Source organism: Gossypium hirsutum, chromosome A07, assembly GCF_007990345.1.
Source record: "Gossypium hirsutum isolate 1008001.06 chromosome A07, Gossypium_hirsutum_v2.1, whole genome shotgun sequence".
Taxonomy (NCBI): Eukaryota; Viridiplantae; Streptophyta; class Magnoliopsida; order Malvales; family Malvaceae; genus Gossypium; species Gossypium hirsutum.
Window position 1 is genome coordinate 1,852,412 of NC_053430.1, and position 10,756 is coordinate 1,863,167.

The window sequence follows — 10,756 nt, forward strand, 5'->3', positions numbered from 1 at the left end:
ATTAATTATTTTTTCAACCGAATAAAGGAAGAGATCATTTTCCTTTTTTTTTTTTCTTAAAGCACGTAAATTAAAACTAAAATTTTTAAACATAATTAAAACAGAGGGATGTTTTAAAAATAATATATAATAAATAACGAAAGGTATGGTTTAAGATTAATTAATAATAACATGTGAAATATATAAGACATTAAAATGAAAAATAATTAGATTAAATTGCAAGTAAAACGAAATTTAAATATGCAAATACACCATATTAAGAATACTAAATGTACAACAATCAGTTATCCCGGTGCTATAATCAATTTTCAGTTGGTGTCGAGTTAATATATGACACCAACTCAATCAACAAATTTATCAATATATACAATTGATAGATGTAATAAAGTACGCATAAAATAAATTAAAATAAAATTTTGGTTGAGTGACAAAAGTCAAGATATCCCAAATGGTATCAGTTCAAATTTCATCACATGTAAACGTTTTGTTGGCTTTTTAAATAATAATTATAAAGACTAAAACACCCCTAAATAAAATAATTTATTTTAATTATGAAAAAAGATTTTAATAAATTCTATAATCGAGTTGATGCAGTATTGACTTGTGACACTAATTTAATTAAAAACTTAAACAATAAAATATACTTTACACTATGATACAAAGATTTATACAATATTTTCACTGAAAGTAACCCGACATAAAAAGAAACTGATAATTTACAATGTGGGACAAGAATGAATGTAATCCAACAAGAAAAATGTTACAAAAGGATGTGGGACAAGGAAAAACAGAATAATTAATCCCAACCATAACAATTTTAGGGATGGCTAAAATATGTGATCTTTAAGAAATTGGGATGAAATAATTGAGAAAATTGGTCGTGCCATGAGACATCATATGAGGATCCATTATTTTGATTGGGATGAGTCGAGAAACTTTGGGCATAGATTATTCGGTCGGAAAGTGGCATTTTTGAAGTAGACATCAACATTTCTTATTTGGAAGGGAAATCACGGTTTAGTTTTATCGGTAACACTTCAAAATTTTAAATTGAAAGAAAAATATGTTTAATTATATTTGAGTTCATATCCTTTTTATCATTTCCCTAATAAAAGTGATAATTTAACAATCATTTAATTTAATTCTGTTTCCAATAGATTTTGGAATGGATGGATTGCTCATTCATCAAATAATAATTGATGTTGTTTAGGGTTAACGACAAAGAATTCATAATTGATTTTGTTAGGGTTAATAGCAAAAGGTTTAAAGACTTTATTCAATATTTGGATTTTGAATTTTGAAAGATAGGAGAACGTTGAAAATTTTTGATTCGATTTAACTTAAGATTTAACCTCCATAAACAAATATATATATGTATATTTATATTTTTATATATAAGGGAAAAACTATATACAGCCTCTGAAACTAGAAGATGAAATCTTAAAATCCTCAATGCATGGATAGGTAGCTATGTTTTTCAAATAATAATATTAATAACAGTAGATGGTTTTAGAGTTAATGGCGAAGAATTTGGTGTTGTTCAAACGAAGATTTAGTTTTCGAGTTTTGAGTTTGTCTAATTTAATTCAGTTTTAACTCAAAACAACATGAAGAATAGAAGAAAACCATATATGATTCAAATAAGATAAAACTCAAAGCTGAAATCTCAAAATTCTAAGTCAAAAACTTCATTGACAAAATACAGTGATAAAACAAGAAATGCAAATCCGAATGTTAGAGACGACATATTGAGAAGAATAACCTCTAAACTCCAAATATAAACCATAAAACCAACATCCAATTTTTACAATATGAAAATCCTTTTCTTTTCGCGGAACAAACCTATCCCCCAATTAGCCATGTTCATTGAAGGAAAAATTGGCATTAGTTCCAATTTTATAAACACATGAGATGATTCAATATCAGGACCAGACCAATTTATAGTATAAGGATAAAAGCCCAATGCACCAATTAAAGACTCAAAGCTTTAGCAGTCTACAATATTACAACTACAATAAAGCCTCTTAAAAACATATTGAAAGGATTTAAGTTGCTTTAGAATTCAATATAATGGAAGTTATAAAACAAACACCAATTACCCACATTTTCAATCATATACACAAACACAATAACATAAGATTAAATTAAATTTAAAAAAAAAACCCCAAAATTCTGGCCTGTATGTAGGTTTTAATGCAACAGGCAAAAAAAAAGAACCTACACCATTTTCATTTTTCACCTTTTTCGCTTGCCACCTTTCTTTTGAATCTTCCTTAACTTCATGAATTTAGAAGAGAGTGCAGTTGAGGCACTCTTACCTTCAAGCTTTTTTGTCATTTTCACCACACTTGCCATGCCTTTCCTTGCAGCTGCCCGATGTTCCGGCCTACGGCTCATCATCTTACGATCAAGGGGCCAATATGCGTATGGTTCGAGTTTATCCTTCCTCTTTACATCCCCACCAGCCTTCTTGCTAGCATACTCGCTTCCCGTGTATGCCCATCCAGACTCTGATGTTTTCCTTCTCTTCTGGTTGTTTCTTGAAGAGCCAACCGAGAAATGACTTGGCACTTCACTTCTTCTATCTGAATCCGGGTCTGATACAGCAACCTTCTTTGGCTTCCTTCCCTCGTTAATTATCAAGCGTCCCTCAGGGTCGAACTCTGGTTCATCGTCGGAATCTTGCTTCCGCTTGAGATTTGAAGATGATCGAAGTGCGGATCTTGTTTTATGCCGATCAAGCAAGTCCAGTGGCTCGTCTTCTAACTGGTCAAGCAAGTCCTCAGGCAAGCTCTTCTCTGCTCTCCGGGTTTTCTTGGACCTAAATCGGAAGTTCTACTTTATCAGTTTTGAAAGCACAAAAAACAGTAACCTAGAAAGTGAGCATATGCTATATACATCAGATGATATTCTCGATACACTCAAAAAGGAACTGTTTATAGATCATGAGACATTGCATCTATTTGAAATTTCAATACCATTTAAATGAGTCAACAACCCAACATGATAGATAAACAAGGATGTATGGGATGGGATCACATCAAGTCTAATCCACATCATGGAACTAAAAGGTCATATGATTTGAACGCAATTGTGGCCTATTGGTTAGGTGTTCACCTTCTTCAAGGATAGCCTAGGTTCAAATCACATTTGTACCCAAAAAAAAATGTAATATGGTTTACTGACCGAAGTGTAGATGCTTTTGATTTCAACTTTGAGGAAGCTTTGCTCTTTTGGCCAGAAGCCATCTCCACATCACTGTCATCTGTATTGTCATCACCAAAATCAGAGAATATTTTCGTATGATTCCATCTGCTAAGCCTGCACATTCAAACAAGTATGGAAAATCAAAGGCGTATCGATGAATAAGACTCTGAAAACAGACGAGATTGTACATATTATATGGCTATATAAATGACTGTATGGATGCAGTGAAGCAAGGTGAGAAACCTGGAAGTTGTTGCCTTTGACAGATGAGATTTACTTTCCCCAGAGCTAACAGCCTGTTTCTTCTCTTTCCTCTCCTTGATCTGTGTTTTAAGAATGATGAGTGACATCCTTCAAAATGAAATCTTCACATATCCACATTTATGTATATATATCTGAACAAAATGACATTCATCAACAGACCTTTCGTATGTTAGTAAGGAGCTTCATGTGTTCTTCAGGCATCACAGCCTTCACAGCATCGATACCACATTTCCTAACTAGCATTTCCACAAGAAGCTTAACCTGAAATAAGAAAACACATCCATAAGCCAAAAAAAATATGAACATGCAAAAAGGCTAATAATACTGTCATTGTGAACAGTTAAATTGTATAAAAACATCTCCTGTAACAATGACCAAAAACAATGGTATATGAAGAGGAACACAAACCTTAGCTTTAAAATGATTTTTGGTATCATCTTGCCACTTCAACAAGCCTTCCACCAAGCTGGCCAGGTGTGCTTGCAAGCCTTCAGCTTGTGATTTGGCCACCAACACTTTCAACAAACCCAAATTAGCCTGCATCATAAGCAATCATAGACATAGGTAATGCAATACAAAAGTGCAAAATAAGGAACAGAACCATTAGCAAAAATACGTGTGTGAGAGAGAACAAACTTTAATAATTTCTCTGTTCTTTCTTTGAAGGAGAAGATATGTGGAAGGAAGCAACTTGTAAGCAGAAGAAACAAGATCAGAGAACTCATAAGCCAACCGAGCCAAGCCTTTCACAGCAGCACTAATCATATGAGGAGTTTCTCCAGCCAAACCTCTAGCAACCATATTAAACAGATGTTCTCTCTGTCCACCGTCATCTTGATCTCCATATTCATGGCCAATTTGGACAAGGACCTCATAAGCTCTATTTCTAGTTTTCTTATTAGCCTGCAAAAAAGTAGTATCATACAAAAGGAATCAGAGAGAATATGTAGGAAGAAATTCCAGAACGATATGAGAGTGCCCCAAACAGAAAATAACATGAGATACTGTAATTTTTACTTTCATAAGATATTAAAATTAGACAGACATAACAAATAGCTATTGACAAAATACCTCTTTCAAAGCAAGGATTATCTCAGTCAGGAAAGAACTAAGAATCTCATGTCTCCTCAGGTTCGGATCCACCTGTACAAAGAAACATTAGTTAATCTTCAAAAAAAAGATTTATTAGAATGATTGATTTAATCAAGCAAACATAGTACGCCGCCTAGATGAAAGACTAAAATCAGTTTGTTGTGACCTTAGAGGCATGGGTTATCAGCTCATACAAACAGTCGAGTCTGTGACGTTTGGCAGAAAAGTGCAATGATGGCAATACTTCAATCATAAGTTTAAGCAATTCCTCCAGTTTGGCAGATAGAAATCCTTTTTGGTTCTGACCAGAAAACAAAAAATATATTTATCAAGTGTAAATTGACAGAGTGAGATATACTGGAAATTGGATATGAATTATAAAATATACATCTAAATGCAGAGACAAATGAAGAATATAACTCAGAAGTATTAGCATGAGGAGATACCCTGAGAACTATTGAAAGAACTTTGTACGCTTTCTTCTGAATCAAGCCATCCACATCCTGCAGATTAATAATAAAATTGTTGTCATAATAACTAAACTCTTCAACAAAAATATAAGACTTAACCAAACAAGAGTCATAATTAATAACACTAGATAGCATGGAATTATAAAACCAACCTGCAATGCAGGTTTTATTGCAATGAATAAGAGATTTAATGCTGGCTCATCTAAACCAGGCAAAAGTGACACTGCCAGGTCAATTAACCGTGCCCTGTAGTTTATATCAACAGGAAAGAATACAATCATTAAGACCATAGAACTGCCATGCCTGCAAAATGTACAAATATTAAGCACTGCAAGTTACCTTTTGAGAGATAATGAGCTTTTAGATGATGAATTATCGACCTGCATATTTGATGCCTCAGCTACCCCAGCCTGTTGCGTGACTTCTAAAAGCCTTTCCATCGTGTTTTTAAATATGGTTCTGACAATGTTCTTATGTGCTATGGAAGCAAACTCCCCAATCGTGGACTGTAAATGGAGGAAAAAATTCAGTATGAAATTGGGAACACTAACATGCAAGTATCTAAGGCTTCAATTGGTAGTAACGATAAGAAATTTTTACCTAATGGTTAGGTTTATATTCACTTTCCTACTTTATAGCTTAACCACTGGATGAAAACCTTTTCTACCTTCCTACATCCTATCCTCCCAACTAGGCAAATACTTAAGGATAAAAGATGACTGGCAAAACGGGATTGTGCACTTCCTTAATAAGATAGTACAAGTACCTGCAAAGAACCACCCTCATCTACTGTAGATTTCATGAAGATTCCTGACAAAAGTTTCAATAACTGTGGAGCAGATGCAGTTAGCACATTTAAATTTTCCCCAGCGATCTCTGGGGTATAATGAGATATCGCTCGCTGTTTGGCAGGACATATTTCAGAACTGTCAGCATCATCTTTTCCTTCCTTAATTCCCTTATTTTGTTGAATCAGAATCTGCAAACTAGAGCATATTATTCCACGAATATCATGTTCTTCATCAAGGGCACTGCATATTGGCTTTAGAAGATCCTTGAAGCTTTTGGCAGTATCCAAAGGATAATTACAAAAAGACGGCAACAAGGACCACACTGAGTATGCAAGAGCATCTGCACTTCTTGATGAGAAAACCTTTCCTTCTAGTCCAAGCTGCCAAAGGTAAGGAGTAATTAAGAAATGTGTAGAAAAAGAAAAGATGAACATACCAACAACAGGAATTTTACCCTCCGAGATCTCTGCTTCATTTCTTCAACCAGACCCAAAAGTGTCTCACAAAAGAAGCCCAAACGTGCACCTACAATATGCTGCTTCAGAATTGGGAACAGCCACACATTTACTTCTGAAAGGTCATTAGCCTGAAAATTCAGCGGCAAAATTCCTAAAAATGTCTCAGGCCCCATTGCACCTAGAGCAGATCCAACACATTCATGTAACTGCAGAAGAACAATCAGTCAATATATCCACAGGTTAATTCCAAGATTGCAACTTATAAAAAAACCAAAATTGAAACAGGTCAGAAATGAAAAAACCGAAGTGGAAACACATATCAATCATGAAACAAAGCAAAATTGAGTATGACAAGATAACTGATGTAGGAGAAATATATACCACATGTATTTTAATTTCTAACTCTTATTGGTCTTTGAATATTTATAGTAAGCACAGTGGTCAACATTGACTACCATTTTATACATCATATGACAAAAGCTAAGTCCAAATAAAGATTCTCAGGCTACACGAATACCTGTTTTCTGTAAGGAAAATCTTCATCTGGCAAGCTTTGCATGTCAGCCAAGTTCTTAATAGTACCCTTCATAAAATATGAAGAGTAATACCCTATAGAATAGAAACCAGGTTGAAATTTTACTTCATCTAAAAGAGCACACGTTCAATAAAATAGGAATAGAAAAGAAGCAACAAGAGGCACTGCCAATACCTAGTTTATCAAACATGGTTGAAACAACTTGAAATGCCATATCCCACGCCACACTATAATGATAATCAAGTAAGCTCTCAATGATTGCACAAACTTTCTCAATTATAGTTGGCCCTGACTTTCTATCATCAGATTGTGCATGAATAATCTGATCCACTCCCTGTTTGATCAAACCCTCATCAATGCAGCCGTCTATCAGGGTCTTGAAAGCCTCCGTAGCAGAAAAAATAGCCTCTTCATGTTCCGACCCCAGAATATCTATCACAATAAAAACCCAACAATCATAATGGAAGATCTTCTCAATTCCTCACTAAAAGTAATTGCTAACTAAAAACTAAAATACCAGACCTTTGAGTGCACTGAACACAATGGGGAGTTTAATCACACAAAGTTGCCTGTTAAGAGACTGCACTTTCATCATTCCAGAACTCAACAAACGAGCATTAAACGTCAGGCTAACTGGAGAAGTTTCACTTGCAGAGACAGATACAGCCAAAAACGATAACAAATCCAGCAATGCCTCAGCCGAAACCTCTATGTTCGGATAAGTACAAACCACATTCAAACTATCAGTTACACGCCTAGTAACAAGAGGTTGCCGAAGTTCCAATAAAGTTTTATAATATTTAAGAATTGTAGTCATGTATTTCATCGACAAAAGTGGAAGAGAGTCCTTAAGAGCATCCAAAACATAGAGAACTTCCTGAGCTCCTTTAACCGCTTCACTCGAATTCGCATTTGAACCGCCGGCCAGCAGAAGAAACCTCTCGAATAAGTTTGATATAGCTTCACTCGCAGGTGCCAGCACCGGTGTCCCTCTCAAGCTTTGTAAAACATCACGGATACACAAATGCGATTGCCTTCTCACCTATTTCAAAAATTAATTCGCAAGTAATTAAAAATAATCATAATTTGATTGAAATTCAACTCTCTCTTTTTTTTTTTGGATTCAACGAAAGGAAAAATAAAAGATATTACCTTAGAGCGGGAATCGGTTAAGTATCCGATTAGAACCCCGTAATTTTGCGATAAATCAGACCAATTAACTTTATCTCCAGCAATCAATAACTGAGCTAAACATTTCAAACCTGACGTCAGCGTGACCTCCGTAACGGAATTCAATCTCAATACCGTAACGACCATCCTCGAAACGAAATCTCCTTTCTTTTTCAAAACGGCGACGGGGATACGGGGGAGAAGGAGAGAGAGGACGGTGGCGAGAGACTGGACGATGTGAGGAGGGGAGTCCGGTTCGGAGCCTAGGCGGTCGAGAGAAGAACACGTGGCGCCGAAGTAGGCGATCGGTGAGAGAGGCAGATTTTGTTCCTTCAGTTCTTGAGTCATTGCGCCAACGGTGGCGCAGAGCCGTTGGCTGTCTTCTTGGTCGGAGTTCGAGAAGTGGCGGAGTACTGAGTCGCAGAAATCACCGGTGGGTGAGTCCGGGAAGAAGTCCAAGGCTTCCATATCGCAGTGCCGGCGCCGTTTGCCACAAAGAATAAATCAGGGTTTAAAAGATAGAAAGTAGGGTTTTAAAATACAAGGGTACGTGTGGAAAAGAATAATTTTAGATTTTGTTTTTTCTTGTCTAGGGTTCAAAATTTGAAGTTTGGTACAAGGTTGAAGTTTTGGTTCAAAATTTAATATTTATGTTTAAAATAATAAAATTACTAAAATTATGTATTAATAATAAAAAATTTTATTTGAAATGTAATTAAATAATTAAAAATAGACCATAAATAATATGGTGTAAAGAGTAAAATAATTTTTTTTGAATTTCATAAAAAATATATAGTCTTGGACTTTTCTTTTAGGCCCTTCATGTTTTTATGGACTAAACCCATTAATGTACTAAAGTGTTTTAATTTCATAATATAATTTCTCAAATTAATTTTCATATGTATAATATATAAATCATTTTACGATTATTAAATTAATTTTCAAAAGGAAATGTTAACTTTTAAAAATTTTAAAAAATTCAGTACATAAATATATATCATATATATTTTTTGTATTTGAATAATCTTTAACTGTCATAATTACATATTTATAGGTCAAACATGAATACTTTAAAAGAACAAAGAGTTTGAATAATATAAGTTTCACCAACATGATTCATGTATTCGGATTCGGTATATGATTCATCAACATTATTCCCACTAGATTATGATACACTCACGATGTGGGTGAAAAATATATGTGATAAATTTATAAAAAAAATTATGAAAAATAAAGTGATGAATAATTAATAATGAATTTTATAAGTATTGAATTTACATTAAAAAGTTGTTTAATAGATTAATAAAATTAAGAGTAAATTATTAAAATAATCATTTTTATTTGTTTCAAATTATATTTTAATCATTTAAGTTTAAAATGTCACATTTTAATAGTTATATTATTGTAAATGTTATGTAAAAAATCAAATTTTTAAGAGAGAAATGAGGCTGTTATAAAAATAATATTACATTACAATTACATACAACTTCTCCGAAAATAAGATTAAAAAAAAAACACCATAAACATCAATGAGCCAGATAAAATCACAACCGTCCAATTCATCATGATCAACGGTTCAGACCACCACTTTCGTCAAGCCTACGAATCATATACAAAGCATTACTTGTAACCATAGCCACATTTGTGATCTTCTTCTTCACATCATCTTTCACCTCCCGATCAACCCCTTCGAACCCATCAACACACGTGTCCTCATACGTCAGCGCCGCACTCACCCACGTCCGTGCATTGCTCATCTGGAACTCGAACGTTTCGCCTCTCAAATGCTTCAACTCACTCAACGTTTTGCTTAGCTCATCCACCGACTCAGCCATTTGCTCCACGCAGTCGCTTAGAGCCGCTCGTTCCCTTTTGCTTTTCCCCGTGACGCTGGTTTTTAAGTAGGTCGAAGCTTTGCGGGCGCGGGCGAGGCTGACTTTAACGGCGGCTTGGGCTAAGTCGCGTGGGGTGCCGGTGGGGCCAGAGTAGGATGATAGTGTGCGGAGGCAGAGTGAGGGGTAGCTGGCGTTGATGCATGATGAACGGACCAGATCTTGCGGTGCATTATGATTTGGTGCGGTGGCGGAGTAGAGGAAGGGGGTGAAAAATAGGAGGAAGAAAAGGGTGGTCGCCATTGTTGAGTGCTGTTAACAGCTAAGTGACTGTTTCAGAGTTTCATTTTTGGTGAGTTTTTTTGTTGGAGAAGAAAGACTTTTATAATGGGAGAGTGAACGTTGGTATAGTGGCATATGATTATAGTTCGTTAAATGACTAAATTATCCTCAACTTTAATTTATTATATAAAATTATTAAATACTAAATAAATTATATCTTTGTATAAATGAGTTTACATATGAGCATAGATTTGATCATGAGTCGAGTCAATCTAAATATTAGGTTCGATTTTTAGGTTTAGGTTCGGGTTGACTAAAAACATGGTCTGAAGTATTACCCAAGCCCGACTCAAATAAAAATGCTAAACCCAAGCTCGACCTAACCCGCTCGTATTAATTTTTTTATATAAAAATAAAATTAAAAAATATAATACATCAAATACACTAAAAATATTAAAAATAATTTTTTTAATAAATTAAAAATACGTTAAAAAAACTTTATACTTAAATAACACTAAGAAACTTGCAACTTGGCAAACAAATGCCTCTAAAATAGTAGCAAAATTAACAATAAAACAATAGTTATACAATATCCAAACAATAACAACATAATAGTAACAAAATAGTAGCATAAATTTTTTAGGTAGATTCGGGT

General features: G+C 34.5%; 2 protein-coding genes across 2 annotated transcripts; both read right to left on the bottom strand.

The window, feature by feature from the left end:
* Positions 1-2,035: 2,035 nt before the first annotated feature.
* LOC107929926 (RRP12-like protein) lies at positions 2,036-8,562 on the bottom strand. Its single transcript, XM_016861470.2, has 17 exons — positions 7,970-8,562; positions 7,340-7,859; positions 6,992-7,249; positions 6,800-6,891; positions 6,279-6,488; positions 5,800-6,204; positions 5,373-5,539; positions 5,186-5,279; positions 5,010-5,066; positions 4,730-4,864; positions 4,543-4,614; positions 4,108-4,374; positions 3,880-4,008; positions 3,631-3,732; positions 3,451-3,530; positions 3,187-3,321; positions 2,036-2,821 (listed from the first exon to the last, which is right to left on the bottom strand). Exons 1-17 carry the CDS (start codon positions 8,453-8,455, stop codon positions 2,236-2,238), a joined length of 3,795 nt encoding a protein of 1,264 aa, XP_016716959.2. The 5' UTR covers positions 8,456-8,562; the 3' UTR covers positions 2,036-2,235.
* An 874-nt stretch (positions 8,563-9,436) lies between these two features.
* LOC107929864 (pectinesterase inhibitor 3) lies at positions 9,437-10,205 on the bottom strand. The gene has a single exon (XM_016861390.2). It carries the CDS (start codon positions 10,120-10,122, stop codon positions 9,556-9,558), a length of 567 nt encoding a protein of 188 aa, XP_016716879.1. The 5' UTR covers positions 10,123-10,205; the 3' UTR covers positions 9,437-9,555.
* Positions 10,206-10,756: the final 551 nt, after the last annotated feature.

What these genes read in the sequence shown, in the direction of transcription:
- LOC107929926 (XM_016861470.2), bottom strand. Translation starts at nt 8,455, where the DNA reads ATGGAAGCCTTGGACTTCTTCCCGGACTCACCCACCGGTGATTTCTGC. An exon ending in TCCTTACTAACATACGAAAG is followed by an intron (nt 3,531 to 3,630) that starts GTCTGTTGATGA and finishes CTTAAAACACAG; the next exon opens with ATCAAGGAGAGGAAAGAGAA. An exon ending in TCAAAAGCATCTACACTTCG is followed by an intron (nt 2,822 to 3,186) that starts GTCAGTAAACCA and finishes CTTCCGATTTAG; the next exon opens with GTCCAAGAAAACCCGGAGAG.
- LOC107929864 (XM_016861390.2), bottom strand. Translation starts at nt 10,122, where the DNA reads ATGGCGACCACCCTTTTCTTCCTCCTATTTTTCACCCCCTTCCTCTAC.